We start from the raw sequence: 17,500 nt of genomic DNA on the forward strand, positions 1-17,500 counted from the left end.
CTCTCTCCTCTCTCGTCTCATCTCATCATGACTCTTCCCTTCATCTCTTATCTACCGCAGACGCTTGAGTCGGCCGTCGACTGACTCCCTTTGTTGTCGTCTTGACAGCATTTCATGTCCTTCCACCGATTCATTTTTTGTTTGGAAAATGACTGACAGGTTTTTGTTGTTTGTTTGTTCTTGTTGGTGTTCTTGTTGTTTATTGCGGTTATACAATTTAACAGTTGGCTACATCATGTGAGGCGAGTCACTTAAAAAGCCCTCAAGACGTGCCCATACATGCAGTGTCTGAATGTTCCAGGATTCACATCTCATCTCATCTCATCTCATCTCATCTCAGAGCCCCTTCTCTCCTCTTTCCGGCTGTTCTATAACAAAATTACAATAATTCTCTGCCAAATCTGCTAAAAATGATTTTTCCTTGTGCAACCCGGTTCTGAAGAGAACCCAGGGAGGGTTGGGACTTATACATGGAAATCAGTAACCCAAATGCATGAGAGAGAGAGAGAGAGAAAGCAGAAGTAGGGGGAAAGATTGTGGAGAGAAAAGGCACTCATAGCGTCCCCTGATACTGAAAAATGCTAGCTGCAACAAACCGAGTTCTGGAGGCCTGAAGCTGTCCTCAGTGTGTAACTTTATTGGTATGAGAAGAAGTTAGTTATTGCATTATTTTCTACCAAATCTGATGTCTATAACTCACACCAGCATATAAAATAGAGTATAAAAATATGTTAAGTAGAATAAGTATAATATTAAGTAGAATAAGTTTTGTGTTTGCGCACAGCTACTTTTTTAAATAGGAAAAAGATCGCCCCCTCCTTTACATTGTATTCCAGGAGAAATTCCAAGGAATGGTTTCAGCCATGGCCTAATGGTTAGGGAGGAGGACTTAACATCAGGAAGATTAGAAATCTTGAGTGTGGCTGCTTTTGGTCCACACCTAAAATCTATGTCTATGTCTGCATTGGAAAGTAAGAAACGTAATTTCAATTCTTTGTATGACCAGTGCATGTTAAGAAATCGACAATACGCGCTAAGCCCCCCACATTTGGGCTTGCATGCCCACCCACGGGGACCCCGGTTCGAGTCCGGCCGGGGTCATTTCCCGATCCTCCCCTGTCTCTGTCCCATTCGCTTCCTGTCACCATCTTCGACTGTCCTGTCAAATAAAGGCATAAAAGCCCCTAAAATATATTTTAAAAAAAGAAAAAAAAGAAATCGACAATAAAGCCGTTTTGACTTGACTTGACTTCGTACCTCTGAAAATATCACCAGTTTGACTTCAAACGATAGTGAACTCACAGTTTATTTTATACCGAATGGGAAAGAAATTCAAAAATGGCTTCCGTCCCAAGCCAACTCACCGTCGCCGGGGATGATGCGCAGGGTGACGGTGTTGCCGGCCTCCTTGATGAGGTTGACGATGTCGGAGTGGGACTTGTTGGTGATGGAGCAGCCGTTGACGGCCAGGATGCGGTCGCCCACCTTCAGCCTGCCGCAGCGGTCCGCCGGGCTGCCCTCGATGATGCGACCTATTTTGTGGGGCATGGCCACACACGCATTTCCAGCTTTGTTGGGTACCGGCGGCATTTGTGTGTGTGTGTGTGTGTGGTGTTGTATGAATATGCGTGTGTTTGCATGTGTACATTTGTGTGTGTTTGTGTGTGTGTGTATGTGGCATTGAACAGGTAGGGTGTTTGGAGCGATAGAGCAAGATGAGTTGGAGGCAGAAGAGAGAATTGCAGAAAAGAAAAGGCATAAGGGAAATAGGAAGAGGAAAAGAGGAAAGAGGGAAAAGGAGAATTTATATAAGGGTTAATTCACCAAAGCCACCAAAGTAAGAGACTACCTACCTACATATGCCCACCCACCAGTCTGCCCCTCGTAATGTAAAGCTTTGTCAGACAGCAAAGAGAAAGGTTCCAAAGCTCACGCACGCATACTGTAGGCGGGCGCTGCTGGAGTGCATCAAACATTGAAGAGGCACATAGTAGAAGAAGTGTGAGTAAGAGAGTGTGTATATATTGTGCATGGGAGTAGTTACAATGTTCAGTCCAACTGAATGACAGGTTTTAGAAATAATTGTGGCCCTTTTTCGGAAATGCGCTCGACAGGCCTTTCAGAACCCTCTTCCCCTGCACTCGCTGCGAGACATGATCTTCTCTGGCATACAAGTCTTTTTCGCTTTTAACAAGTGACTCCACCTTGCTGCGGCTCAGAGAAGAGAGGAGACGAGGAGGAGGGAGGGCAAACCCCCATACACACACACACACACACACACACACACACACACACACACACACACACACACACAGAGCCGGCATGAGTGACAGCTTCTGTGCTGTGCCCTCCAGTGTTTCCTGCCTGTGGCGCACATCATCAGAGGAAGCAGGAATGACTGGAGTGTGTGTGTGTGTGCGTGTGTGCGTGCGTGTGTGCGTGTGTGTGTGTGTGTGTGTGTGTGTGTGTGTGTGTGTGTGTGTGTGTGTGTGTGTGTGTGTGTGTGTGTGTGTGTGTGTGTGTGTGTGTGTGTGTGTGTGTGTGTGTGTGTGTGTGTCTAAGAAACATCATTATATAAATATTGAGCTTGGGGGCCACCTGCTATGCCCCCCCCCCCCAACCTTGACAACCCCACAACCTCTCTCTTCTCTCTTCTCCATCCGCAATCCCTGCCACCACCTCCATTCTTGCCCTTCCCTACCCTTCAACCGCCCCCCCCCCCCACACACACACACCTTTACCTTTACCATCCCCTACAGTGCCAATAATCTCTGAATCTCCTCGAACGTTACCATAGGAAAAAAAAAACAATAGAAATCTTATAAAATCTTAATAAGAAATGGACGACTCACACATTGGAATGTGCATGTGTGCCTTACTTCGTACTTCGTACTTCGTACTTTGTGTGTGCCTACATCGTGCAGTCCGCGATGTGAATCCTTTTGTACGTTTTATGGAAATCTTTTCCCTCTGGGCTACCTCCACTTCCCACAATCTTTGCAATCTCCTCCAAATCCATCCCCCAACCTCACCTCCTCCACTGGCAATGGCAAAGTTCTCAACACCAGAGATTCCCAAACTTAACCATGGCAAGGTCCCCATATATAATCAGCAAGGTCCCCCTAATGTGGAGAGTATATAAACCCTGTGTCAATAGCCCTTTTTTTCTCCGCACACGGCCCTTCACATCTTGATGTAGTTGACACATTCCTAAATCTACCCAAGTAGAACAGGTAACATGCGGTAAGAAGCATTGTTCATGGACAGCAAGCATTTCACAAATCCAGGGTATTTGAATGTGCCTTGAAGTAAACAAATTTAAATGTTTTCAGTTTACTTCATTTTATTCAATTATTTATTTTATTATGCCAATTTTGTCTCAAATTTGCGAGGTAGATACCAAGAGGTCATTACGAGGTCATTACCAAGCATGGCAAGGACTACAGTTCTTGGAGAAATAAAAGTTCATTCAAAGATGAAAAACTCCTAATATAAGAGCCCAGAGGTTTGTCCTCCCTCCAACACCACAGGGTGTCTCTCTTAGGAGGTTTGACCAGAGACGTTCTAAATGCAGAATTAGAATAGAGAATCTTTGGTTTGACCGCAGGCTCTGACATCAGGCCACCCAGGTCTTTGACTAAACCAGCTGTTTGGAAATGTCCATACAGTAGGTCCAGCTCTGACGTGTCAGTTATTAGTACACTACATGCTAAAGTAGAAGGAAGAGAAGGGCTGCCTCTCTCAGATATAAGAGACAGTTGGAGCTGAACAGACAGGGTGCAGTAAAAAACTGCAAGATATCAAGACATGCAGAGTTGACAGGGCTGGAAATTAAGGCTTTGAAACGTGTAGATGGGTCAATGATGTTTTTGTAGTATGTAGTACGTCAGGGTGGTGCAACCACAGATAACACTATGGTATGAATTAAATGATTTACTTTGTTTATACTGGATTATCTAAGAAGCATATTCACTGTGTTTACATTAATTACCAATTACTGATTAATGTATGGGCTTTAATTGTGGTTGTACCATCTGATGTCTGAGCACAAAAAAACATAATTAACCCATTTGTGTTTTGTGTGTACATTGGTGATTTGTTTATTTTTATTTTGTATCTTAACACACACAGTAATAATGAGAAAGAGTACATATATATTTCTCTAGCCGTGTGTGTGAGTGTGTGCCTGTGTGCGTGTGTGCGTGTGTGCGTGTGTGTGTTTGTGTGTGCGCGTCTTGATCCTACCGAAGGTGGTGCCGGCCTCGGGTCTGGAGACGGACGAGACGATGACGAATCCGAAGCCCTCGTTCTCGCCGCGCCGGATCTCCACGTCATAGGGCTGGATGGTCGTGCCCGGGACGCCACTGTTTGTACTGTTGACAGCGGTCGCAGTGGCGGCAGAAACAGGAGCGGCAGCTGGTCCCGGTCCTGGCCCGGTTCCGCCGCCACCGCCGCTGCCGATGCCGCTAGTGCTGCCGGAGCCGGAGCTGACGGTGTTGAGGGAGTTCTGGGAGCCCTGCGGCGTGCGCTTGTCCTCCGTTAGCGACGGCGCGTGGTTGCTGCTGTGGTGGGACGAGGCCGGCGACGGGGGCACCTCGCCATCCACTTTGGGAGCTGAGGAGAGGAGGAGGAGGAGGTGGAGGAGGTGGAGGAGAAGGAGGAGGAGGAGGATGAGGAGGAGGAGGAGGAGGACGACGAGGGTAAAAAGGCGGAGGAGGAGGAGGAGGGTAAAAAGGGGGAGGAGGAGGATGATGATGAGGGGTTAAAAAGGAGAAAGAGGAGGAGAAGAAGGAACATGACAGAGGGATAAAAACAAGAGGAGCAGGAGGAGGAGAAGGAGGGCGAAGAGGCGGAGGAGGACAATAATGAGTGGTTAGAAGAGGAGAAAGAGGAGAAGAAGGAGGAAGAGGAGGAGGATGATAATGAGAGGTTAAAAGGGATGAAGAGGAGGAGAAGAAGGAAGATGACAGGGATAAGAGGAGGAGGAGGAGGAGGAGGAGGAAAAGGATAATGAGTGGTTGTAAGAGGCGAAAGAGGAGGACAAGAAGGAAGATGAGGAGGACAGAGTGGAAGAGGAGGCAGAGGAGAAGAACAAGGAGGAAAAAGAGAAGGAGGAGGAGAAGAGGGTAATGAGTGATTAGAAGAGGAGCAAGAGGAGGACAGGGAGGAAGATGACAAAAGAGGAAGATAAATATGAAAAGGACGATAGGGAGGAAGATGAGGAAAAGAGAGAGAGAGGGAAAGGATGAGGTGGAGGAAGAGGGAGAGGTGGAGCAAGAAGAGATGGACAAGGAAAAGGAGGACAAAATGAGGAGGAGGAGGAAGAGAAATGTATAAACAGGACTTCTAAAAGCTCTCAGCCTTCTTAATCAGAGTGCCACACCAGCACTCCTCCGTGCCAACCACCTGCTCAACAATTAACCACACACCTCTATTGTATAGCGTCTAAGCCGACACTGATGAAGCACTTGACTAAAATGTAAGGCTGCTGGCATAAATCTCCAAAACAGAAAATCAATATCGCGTTAATTCATCCGCCCGCACGCCACGGCTTTAACACTTGGGTTTAAAGCTCCGAATTAGCCCGGAGAGAACATTGGATGAGTCTCCAGTTTAATTATGGTTGATTGCAAAGAACCTGGCAGGTGCATGAGCAAACAGTTAGTGTAAATATGAGCTCTCGTGTTTACTCCTAGCGTTTAAATATTAGCAATTTATCTTTCTGGCGGATAGTCTTTCGGGTCAAAGATGAAAATGGGAAAGTCAGCGAGAGAGATTAATTCATGTCGAGATTAATTTTTTCAAATGAAAAATTCACCTCAGATGCACAAGCAATTGGGCTGGAAAGTAGAGTGCTTGAAAATGAAGTTACATCTACGAGATCATAACATACCAATAATTTGTCTTTAAAGAAACAAGAGAGATAAAACAGAAAGCATGGCACAAAAAAACTCTCTTGAGATTAATAACCAAATGTATTCTGAATCTATGGCTGCTGCTCTGTTCAACTAAAATATATAAAAGACATTGAAGGGAATTAAAAATATTCTTTATCATCACACTGACGGAATCTGGCTTTAGTTCTCTGTCATCAACATAACGTCTCCATAAGCCAGCCTAAAACAAACAATTAAAAAAAACTGTTGACTTCTGAGACAGGGGGGCTGTGATAATCACATGCATGTCTATGGGGAGAGCTGGCTGTGCTATCTGCGGAGAACTGACCTATTTTTCCACATCTACAGAGCACTGCACTCGTGTCTTGGGGAAGTGGGTGGGGGCGGGCATAGGGAGAGGGATGGGGAGAGGAGAGGGATGAGCACATCAGAATAAACTGGGCTCTTCTCCGCCCCGTGACACGTGTCATGTGTCATGTGTCATGGTGGCAAAGGCTTTGGCTGTCTGTGTAGCGCTTAGTTTGCAGTGAGTCTGGACTTCCTCCCCTCCTCATTAAGACTTGGGGGTGCGACTGAGATCTGACTCTGAGATCCACCCCCTTGATCACATTTTTATGTCCCGCTATTTATTTGCTCCGAGGCTGGGACACCTCTTTAGGCCATTTCCTTCCCACCTCCTCCTAGTCTCATGATGATTTAAAAAAATAAATAAAAAAATCTCACAACGTGTCCCAGCCAACTGGACACCACTGGAGATGGGGGGGGGTAGACAAACATGACAAATCGCGGTACATCTCCCTGAGGTTTCTGTGGCACTCTGTTGTACGTGAGGGGGGGGGGGGGGGGGCACTGTACAACATTACAGCACCGAGAACTGTTGCTGTGGAGAATCATTTCGGTTAGGAAATCTCCATGCCCTCCATTAGTGCGGGCTACAGCATGAGATCTCATTTAAATAAAAATCTGTCCAGTAAGAGCTGAATAATTAGATCACATTCTGCATTATTCAGGACTCTATTAAGAGTGCCGAACATTAGCCATGTCGGAGACACAGACGCAGAGAGAACACGTAATCGGCCAAAGGAAAGAAAAGCACAGTCTTTAATACAAGGCAGCTGAATAACACACATTATCCCCCCCCTACCACCACAACTGCCAAGAAAAAAGCCACCCTTTCACAGGCTTTGCATAATGCGCCGTCGGTCTTACAATGCACTATATCGCAATCTTGGCCCGCGTCTTCCGCCGATGCTAATGCACATCAATTTTTCACCGCATCAGCAGCACCAAGGCTCAGTTCCTTGAGGTGGCTCCAGCCCACCATAATCCAAAGTGCTACTGGGTTACACTCAGTGCAGTTTAGTGGCACTTTGAGGCATAATGTTTGTTTGTGGTATACTGTATACTGTGCGGATTATGGCAAATCACAACTACGTTGTTACAGCAGCAGTGACATTTTGGTTGACTTCAAATGTGAATGAATAATGTTCTCACGGAAAGCCTTCAGTAAGCCATTGCTAAAAGCAAATGCCTTTTCTTGCACTGTATTGCCTTTATCCACAAGGGAAGATGGTGGTAAAAAGAAGACTGAATTTATATAAGGAGGCAGAATAAGACAGAGATGGGACTACTTGGCCATCTCTTGTCCAGTGGTCATTCCATAAATCTGAAAATGATTGGAAATCAGTCCTTTGGAGGCAGAATATGGGAATGGACATAGTAGCTCCCACCGGAGATGGGGGAAAATGACTGCCATCCAAGATCCAGGTCTGGATCATTTTATGTGATCTCCATTTATTTGATCACAACTATCAAAATGTATGTAGGTACTGTATGAACCGTTTTAACCAAAATGAAGGGGAACATTAGTGATGTGTCATTACAGTCTCAGGTTGGGTCTTCACTGGATGTGAGACATTACATAGGGTCAAGTTCCATCGAAAACACATAGTCAATGTGGGCGGCCGTGGCATCGTGCTAAGGGAGATGGACTTTAGATCAGAAGTTTACAAGTTTGAATGCCACCTTTCCACTCCCTGTCTCACTCAATGACTGAGGTGCCCTTGAGCAAAGGCCCCCCAACTGCTCCAGGGACTTAAACCAATACCCTGTGCTTAAAAAAATAAATAAATAATAAAAGTCGCTCTGGATAAAAGCATCAGTTAAGTGTAATGTAATTTAAAGTAATAAAATAACAGGCTACTTTCTTAGCATGTTCGCTGCACTGCCTTGTTTGGCAGGGCCAGTTCCACTGATTACAGTGGAAGCCTGTGACTTAACATATCCAGCGTAGCGCCCCTGACATCATGGGGGTAGAATATGGTAATTAACAAAGAGCTCCCCCCAGCAGCAGCAGCAGCAGCACCACCACCACCACCACCACCAGGCAAGGCCTTACCTCCAAAGCCGCTCTTGCGCCTGACGGTGAGGTTGACGTGGCCCTGCTTGGCCGCCTGCTGCATCAGTTGCACCACCAGCTGGTGAGACTTGCCCACCACGGCAGTCCCGTCCACGCAGATTAGCTCGTCGCCCGAGCGCAGACGCCCGTCCTCATCCGCCGCACCATACTTCACAATGTGGCCAATGTAGATCTGAAAAATGAATAGTTCAGTATAGTTAAAAAGTGAGAAGGAGTAAATCAGTATAGTTAAAGGGGCACAATGTAGGATGACGTAGTTTGTGCGGTGCCCGTGGCATGCCTGTCTCAAAATTTACACCGTCTGTTTAAAGAAGCTCGCTGTGAGAATGTTTTTCATCACAGAATGCCAGCAGTAGATACAAATCTGGATACGGCATGTAAAGCGATTTTTCGTATGAGAAGTGACTGAAATGTTTCCCACGACACTAGCGGACCACTCTGTTAAAGAGTAACATTTGGGGTTCTCAGCAGACGGACCATGAAACTGGTTGCGGGAGTCATCGTTCACTTACTAATGACTCAAATAAGCATTGGCTGACTCGGGACAGTGATTAATTAAACCTTTAATCCTACATAGAGCCCCTTTAAGAAGTAACAGGAGAGTGACAATTCACCACTGAAAAGGCCGTCTGTATTGTTACCGTATATGTTATGGTATATGTTTGATCTCTTTTGTGGCCCTGGTTCTGGAATAAGACAGAACTGTCAGGTAGTCTAATCATTTCAGTCAAACCTTTAACTCTTCTCAATCTTTGGCAGTTCCTTCGTGAATATGTTTCTTGTGACCCTATTGGCTTTGTAATGGTGCATTTGATAATGTGACCACTAATGACAGCCACACTCTGAAAAGCCTGTTTTATAGAAGCCTTCCAAAGTTTGTTGATGCTGTTTTGAGGCTCATTTTCCCAGAGAACTTCAAAGCGGTTGGTGCAAGAAAGTGGCCATTCACTGTCCCTTACTTCACAATATGTGAATTGTATACAATGTGGGCCCTACAGCACTTCAAAATATGGCCAATGTAGATCTGAATTGGAGACAGTAACACATGGGTTCACCATGTTTAAAAAACACAATGTAATGAGGAGGGGCAAGACACTGGCAGCCAACCACGTGAGCTAATTTTTTGACCGACAGTGGTTTCCAACAATCAGAGGTTGAGTTGTGCGCAGATAGTGTCGCGCAGCCAGGAGAAAACAAAAACCTAGAACCCATGTATACTGTAGCTGGAGCAGGAGAGTGATGGAGAACATGTTGCTGTTGTTGTTGTTGTTGTTGTTATTTAGTGAGTTAGAGCTTAGTGCCAACATGAGCCTCCCTTGGCACTCCATGGGATATGGAGATCCTCAGCGGTCTAAACTTCAAGCCTTCATCTGGCTGCCAGCAAACTAGCACCTAACGAGCAACCCTCTTGGGGTACATGTGTGTTGTTTTTTGATTTCAAAGGCTACGGCATGTGGACCAACAAACAGGAACATGAACGCAGACACACACATAATGCATCGCACGTACGCACGCAGGCGCGCACGCACGCGCGCACGCGCACACGCACACGCACACGCACACGCACGACAGGCAGTAGGGGTGGAGATTTGCTTTTGGGCTGTTTTATGAAGATAGTGGTGGCCTGCAAAAATAATTCAAATAAATAAATAAATAAAAGTTCCTTTCCTCTCTATGATAAAATGAACTGCGGGACATCAAAGTGTGCAAACGGCTACAGAACTGTGTGTGGGGGTGTGTTTGTGTGGGGGGGACCACTAACTTGCTAGGAGTTCTCCTCTGCCAAATGTTTGCTGCCAAAAATGAGGGCACTAATATGGTGTGCAGCAATAGCCAAGGAACTGGCTCACACTGGCGAGAGAGAGACAAAAAACACTGAAGTCTCCATCCCTGCTGTTACCGGTCCATTAAATTTGGGAGGAAAAAAAAAACTTCTAAGACCGAATGTCTGCAGAGTCACGGCAAAGGCAATCATCGATAGATGGGGACAGGCTCTTAGACAAAGCTGAACCTCCACCATTATAGATAACGACAGGGAAACGTTTTGCACTTTTTGACAGAAAAAGAACATCTTTCAGAGTATTACAAGACTCTGTCCAAAGGTATTCATATGTGAAATGGCCCAATAAGAGTTTTAATAGTTTCCTGCGACAGATTAACATTAAAACCTGCATGGATTAACGACAAAAGCTGAGCAAGCTAAATGGGATTTTTTTTTCTCGAGCAAGAGGTAAAACATTGGCACTTACCGGCTCGCCAGGTTCATTTCCTCCCAAAATCCTGAAGCCAAAGCCTGTGTCCTTCCTCCACAGGAAGATGTCTTGCTCCTGAGCGTCTGGAACTGAATGGAATCAAGGATGGGGAAACAGTCAATACCATGGCATCAAAAGACAGGATTCAAGCCTCTGTTAGTACCAAATACCAAAAATACCAAAGTCCCATGTCCCGGTTTGCACCCAGTGGAGTGGCAACAGCAAGGAGATTGTGAATAAGACTAGAGAGAACTTCTAGCAAAGATTGTAAACACGGTAACCAACAGTGATGCGCAAAACAGATTCATTAGTTACAATTTAGTTCCACATATACCCAATGATTTGGTTTTAGTTGAATTGGACAGGTAAAAGGTCATTTGGAATATGTGTCACTGGATTGTAATGAAATCCATTTTGCCCATCACTGATAACCAAGATAAATCCCTCTATGCGTCAACATTGTTAAAAAGGCGAATCAGTTACGGTGTCCTAAATGTGCGGGAGCTTTACATTTTCCCCATTGAACTCCAATTACTTCTGAACCCTTGCTAGTCTTCTGAAGGGGCACGGCAGCTCATATACAGGGCAGCTTAGAACCTTACTCGTAGACTTACTTGTGCACAATCCCTGGTGCTTAACAAATAAGTAACATTTTGTGGAAACAAAGTTCGCACACTCCTTTCGATTTTTTCTTCTGTAAGTTATTATGTTTTTTAAATTCATTCACTGGCAAGCATGAAGACGTTTCGACCTCTAGGTCTTCCTCAGATTAAAAGAAGGAATGTGCAAACTTTTTTTCCACAAAAAGCTTCAAACCTTACGCCATACTGATTCTGGAGGATACCGCCTCTTCCTTATCCATCCGTCTCTGTGACTAGGTCTGGGCAGTCATGGTGTCCGCCATGGTTTTTCTACCTGACTAATCATACACAGCCTTGAGCCTCTGTCTGGACTATCGATCGAGCAGCAGGAGCTCTCTGTCTTGCTCTTTGATGCCACACTACACAACAAGAAGGAACCCATGCTGACAAGACATGACACAAACAGAAGCAAACGGCTATGCTTCTGGAAATTACCACTTCAGTGCCTCATGATGACAAAATCATATCTTTACTAGTAAAAATTAAAAACACCTTGAGGCATGCATGCCGTTCGTGGTGGCTTCTTCTAGAGATAATTACATATTACTCGTTAGTCAAGTCAAAAGAGAGAGGAGAGACTTCCAATATTGTCCTACCACGCCACACATGACTTGTTTAATTAGTCAGAGTCGCAATAATGTTGTCACCAGGACCCATCAGAATGCTGAGCTAATGTTTGTCCTATCCCCAGCACCCTTGGCGATCAACTGGCCCCTGTGATGATTGGGGGTGGGGGGTGGGGGAGAGAAGACAAGCTGCACATGATCCATTCCATGTCACATCATTCAGGGCAAAATGACAAGGGAACTGCCCCGTTTTGATTTTATTCCCTCGCAACCCTCCCCCATCGCTCTCTCTCTCTCCCTCTCCCTCTCTATCCATCCTTTTAACAGCAGCAGAAGCTGAGCTAAGAGCTCTGGGAAAAGCCTTGCTGGCTGCTGGATTGGAGACGAGGGAGCTGAGCTCTCTTCGCGGAGACAAATTACGGCCGGAGTTAAGTAGGACTGAGAGGAGCCCTGTCTGACTTGACAGTGGCCCCTGGAGCCACAGGCAGGGAAAGCCAACACAGGGACAAAGGGGCCAGTTGTCCCAGGCCAAAAGGAGAGGGTCGGCCCAGAATCAGGTTTTTATTACACAACATGTATTGAGCGGGGGAGCTTTTCAGATGAATTCGTCCCAGACCCATCCAAAGCTGTCAGCGGATCTGGAGCTGCAGGGACCAACCCCGAGGACAGAGGGGTAGGGATGATGGAGATGATGATGAAGGCATGGAGGAGAGTTTTTGGAAGGGGGGGTGGATATCTTGATTCCACCAGACACATTTTTTAATTGACTTGCAAAGAAGAGAAGGTGTTGAAGCTGAGGAAGAGATGGCGGAAGAGGACAGGAGCGGTGGGAAGGCCTGAAGCAGACTGGGCTGCAATCTGTTGGCCGCATCGACAATTATGCATGTGGTGGGGCTGCGCTGTGCATCCATTATTCTTGTTGCACAGGTACTGCGGACAGCGTTGCTCACCGCGCTCGCTGTGTCAAGGAGAGCAGCCAAGATTGCACATCAGACAACCACGCAAATGGCAGGGAAGGAGGGAGAGACAAGGAGAGAGGAAAACACAGACAGGAAATAGAGAGAAAGAGAAAGCAAATGAGAAGGGAGAGAGATAAATAGATGGAGAGAGAGAGATGGAAGATTGGAGAAAAAGAGATGGGAGAGAGAGATGGGAGATTAAGAGAGAGAGGCAGTGGCGTCTACAGTTCTAAAGGCATACAAAATGGCTGCCAGTGGCTGGGCTATTTACCCCCATCATCATTTAATCTTCATTTATTCAGAAATGATTGCACAGAGAGAGAGAGAGAGAGAGAGAGAGAGAGAGAGAGAGAGAGAGAGAGAGAGAGAGAGAAGAGAGAGAAGAGAGAAAAGAGAGAGAAGAGAGAGAGAGAGAGAGAGAGAGAGAGAGAGAGAGAGAGAGAGAGAGAGAGAGAGAGAGGGAAAGAGAGAGAGAGAAAGAAAGACAGAGTGTGTGAGAGAGAGAGAGAGAATGAGAGAGAGAGTGAGAGAGAGTCATCAAATTGTGCATTATGGCATGGCATGGCATAGCCTTTAATTTCTGCGATCCACTTAAAGAGATGGGCTTTAATGGGGGATGCTTCTCCGATACTTAGAGGTTCACTGCTCTTCATCCATTCCTGTGGGAGCGTGGCGAGCGTTTCCTTTTGCCAGTTCTTCCCGTCTCCAAACAGACTGTGTCAGGCCATCCGTCTCACTTGCGGGCCCGATACAAATGGGGGACTCCAGGCTGCTCTTTTGGTGGCGCCCATTAGGGCAGAAGCGCCCACAGAACACCACAGAGCAAAACGCATAAAGGTGCCAGTGTGACTCACACCTCTTATGTTAGCCCCTTTTCCTTTTCCTTTTCCTTTCCCGGCCTTTTCCTTTCCACTTGTGCTTTCAATTTCTCGTCTTTCTTCGCTGCGGCAAAAAAAGAACCTCATTCCTATGCTTCACATTCTTTTTCCCAGTGAAAAATTCTTTTTTTTTGGCCGCCGTAGGTAGCAATACTGGCCTCTGTATTTTTTCTCACGTTTCTTTGCCTCTTTTTGCCGGCTCTTCAATAATAGAAGAGTGAGACCAGGGGCGCAGGGTGAGAGGGTGGTGATGAGGATATGGAGGGAAATTAGCTGCAAAAAAACCCCAAAACCTCCAGACCTGTGATTTTTATGCGCACCAAAAACTCTGGATACGTTCTGCACTCTCTGCTGGGAGATGCTTGTTAATTAGAGAGACACGCTCACGGCACCCTTACTTCTCTATTCAGAAAACCAGACCCATACGCACATACGCGCACACTCACACGCACACAGACATGCAGTCACGCACACACGCACGCACGCATGCACGCACAGCTGCACACCACAACAAGTGCTGGTATTTCGGTCTCTGCTATCCTCCACTGCCACCAATTACACCATTTGTCGAGAAGCAGCATTTTACAAGGGAGCACTGGTGCATATACTGTATATGACATGAGGACAGCAGCATGGCACACACACGCACATACGCATACACACACGCACACACACACATGCAAGTGTCACACATAAAAGAGCACTGCCTTCAGGGAGGACAAGAACAAGAGGAGAGGGTGTGACAAAAATAGATTATGAAGAGGCGAGGAGGCTACTAGCGTGCCGTGGCAGTGTCCCCTTTTTTTCTTCTTCTTCCAGGCCCCCGACTGACCCGGCTAACATTTTACATCAGAGCTCCGTTGCTTCAAAGGTACCTTTAGCACCGCATACACACAGACACTAGTGCCCTTCAACTTCAAAACACCTTCCCTGCCGTGCCACTCCAGAAAAACACACCTGGGTTCGAAAGCTGCAGCCCCCCCCAGGTTTGAGATAAGTGTTAGCTTAGCTTAGCCCAGCTTAGCGTACAGGTGGGAAACCATTAGTCATAGTTTTAGTGTGAGCATCCACTTTGAGAATAATGTGAGCCATTAGCTTAATAGAGAGGGCAAGGCATTGACACCCCCATTACCATTCATCAACATTAAAAATAAGGAGAGGTGGTACAAACCCAGACAGAGGAAGGACGGAAGATATACGAGAAGGAGGGAAGGAAGGAAGGAAGGCAGCAAGGCCAAAGTCCCGCGTAAAGCCAGCGGCATGCACCCGCCACCAAAACATAATTACTTACGCCTACTTTCATACATGCTCCTGGACTGTGCCCAGATCCGGAAGGGGTCCGGCTTCTTCTGGATGGTTCCGTCGGCGGCGGCGGGCGGCTCACCGGGCGCGGCCGGCTGGGCATGGGCGGGCGGGGCTCCTCCTCCTCGGGCGGCGGTGGCCGTCTCGGTGGCCAGCAGGGCCTGGGAGGCGGCGTGGGCCGGGGACTCGGCGTGCCCGCTGCGGTGGCTGGAGGCACTGTGCTGAGAACTGGCCTGGCTGTCCTTACGCTCCAACTGCTACCATGGGGGCGGACCAACAGGAGAGAGGAGAGAGGAGAGAGGAGAGAGGAGAGAGGAGGAGGCAGACAAGAGTTGGTTAGACAGATAGGCAGAGAGGGGAGAGAGAGAGAGAGAGAGAGAGAGAGAGAGAGAGAGAGAGAGAGAGAGAGAGAGAGAGAGAGAGAGAGAGAGAGAGAGAGAGAGAGAGAGAGAGAGCATTAGGAAAAGACAGCAGAGGCAAAAGGCAGATAACAACACAGAGACTGAGACATCCACTCTCTCTGACTGAGAGGTGGGTCAGAATTAGTCAGAGCCGAATCGAGGAAGAGCGAGTCAGACAGTCTTAGGTAGAGGCAGACGAGAGTCAGACACAGACATAAAGTCAGATAGATGAGGAGAGACATAATGGCAGAGGGAGACAGCGGGGAGGCAGGAGAAAGACGAGAAAGAGAAAAGGCCGCCAGGCTGAGAGAAAAATGCCATTAAAAAATCATAGCTAAAAGAGAATGTCTAATTGAAGGCTGGGGAGGTCAGGGAGAGAGCAAAGAACGAGCTGAAAGGTAAGATGGATGGGTGTGACACAGACAGACCTTTTTGAGGCTAGGGGTAGAAATATGGATAAAGTTATAAAAGATAGATCATAATATACGTAGACTGAGGGATATGGAGAAAACGAATAAAGGAGTGAGGCACTTGGGAGTGAGAGATGGAGCATAGGAATTAAGAGGAGGAGAGAAGATGGAGAGAGTGAAACAGTAGACACTCAAACAGATTCAAAACAGAGACTCTTGAGGGGTGTCGCTGTGGCTATAACATTTACATGGGGACCCAGGTTCGAGTCAAACCTTGCACAGGTCGTTTCCCATTTTACCTCATCTCGCTCTCCCCACTACTATCCTGTGAAATCTTCACTGACCTATCATAATAAAAGGTGCGAAATGTCCAATATAGACACTTAAAAACAGAGGTTTTTAAAGGGACACTGTGTGAGATTTTTAGTTGTTTATTTCCAGAATTCATGCTGCCCATTCACTAATGTTATCTTTTTCCATGAATACTTACCACCACCATCAAATTCTAAGCTTTCATTATTTATGACTGGGAAAATTGTACTTTTCATACATGAAAAGGGGGATCTTCTCCATGGTCCGCCATTTTGAATTTCCAAAAGTAGCCATTTTTAGCTGCAAAACGACTGTACTTGTACCATACTAGAAAATATTTGTTTAATACTTAGTACGCTTTCACGTAAAGATCAAATTTGGCAGTAGGCAGCCCAATTTCAATAAGCAGCATAGTTGCAGTACCTTTTTTGATCATTTCCTGCACAGTGTCCCTTTAAGGCATCAAGTATGGACCAATACTCTTGATAAAAGCAATAGGCTGACTGAGGGGACACAATCAAATGGGTCAAAGACGTCCAACATGTCCTTCAGTGCAACTAATACTTTTGCTTACTGTAAATGCAAAAAAAGAGATTTTTTTTTATTATTTTTTTTGGCTTGGCTTTCATGCATTCACTTTTCAAAAAATTGTTTTGAAATGCCATGTTTTTCACAGTTACAGTAAGCAAAAGCATCTGTTAGCACTGAAGGACAGTGTCATGTTGGACGTCTTTGACCCAAATGTGCTTATTTCAGTATTGAGCTCATCTCTAGTGTTGTTGTTGATGGTAGTTTCCTGAACAACACTAAATCCAAATCATGTCATATTATTTGCTAGAGGGATTTGACTAGGGGGAAAAAATCCCTCAAATCCAGCACAAAGTCTCCCATACCCACATACCCACGCCATTAGCCCCTGATCCATTTAAGGGTTGAACCCATCTTATCTGTATTCATCTTTCAATTTCACAACGGCATCTGATGCCAGCCCCATGTAGAATATCCAAAATCCTTCAGGCAGCATAATGCGATTTCCAAGGCCAGTGATTTTTTTTTCGCCCCCAGCTCAGAGACTGTCGAGCGATCTGATTAACCAACAGGAGTAACAAGCTGCAAGCTAATCAAAGCCAAACGCTGATCTCTATTGATATTCGCCCTAATAATACGCCTAATTGCACATTAACTCTTCCTGCTCCCAACGGGCTGCTGGAAAAAAAGAAAAAAAAGGGGGAAATCTACAATGGGGAAATCTAAATTGAAAGGAGAACACTGTGTCTATGTCCCATACCGTACATTACACGATCATCAAAGTAGATGAAGGAATAGCCATATCACATTCGTGAAAGATATCATATTAGCATATCAATATTTCTTATTTGATAATACGTTTTGAATAAATATGTTTTTGATTCAACGGGTCAAATTTCACTGTACCCTTTGAAAAAAGGCGATGGCAACTCCGC

At 46.1% G+C, this 17,500-nt stretch overlaps 1 protein-coding gene across 9 annotated transcripts in view; it reads right to left on the reverse strand.

Annotated features, from left to right (window-relative positions):
- Nucleotides 1–17,500, reverse strand: part of magi1b (membrane associated guanylate kinase, WW and PDZ domain containing 1b) — a 226,068-nt gene that overhangs the window by 15,232 nt on the left and 193,336 nt on the right. For 6 of the 9 annotated variants that reach the window (XM_063214939.1, XM_063214940.1, XM_063214936.1 and 3 more), the window contains 5 exons: nt 14,904–15,171; nt 10,566–10,657; nt 8,296–8,488; nt 4,246–4,614; nt 1,365–1,532 (listed from right to left, as the gene is read on the reverse strand). In XM_063214939.1, coding sequence (XP_063071009.1) covers nt 1,365–1,532; nt 4,246–4,614; nt 8,296–8,488; nt 10,566–10,657; nt 14,904–15,171 — 1,090 coding nt within the window. The remainder of the gene's footprint in view (nt 1–1,364; nt 1,533–4,245; nt 4,615–8,295; nt 8,489–10,565; nt 10,658–14,903; nt 15,172–17,500) is intronic. The other 3 variants (XM_063214942.1, XM_063214937.1, XM_063214938.1) reach the window with 2 other exon arrangements.

The sequence above is a fragment of the Engraulis encrasicolus genome, chromosome 14 (assembly GCF_034702125.1).
Source record: "Engraulis encrasicolus isolate BLACKSEA-1 chromosome 14, IST_EnEncr_1.0, whole genome shotgun sequence".
Lineage (NCBI taxonomy): Eukaryota > Metazoa > Chordata > Actinopteri > Clupeiformes > Engraulidae > Engraulis > Engraulis encrasicolus.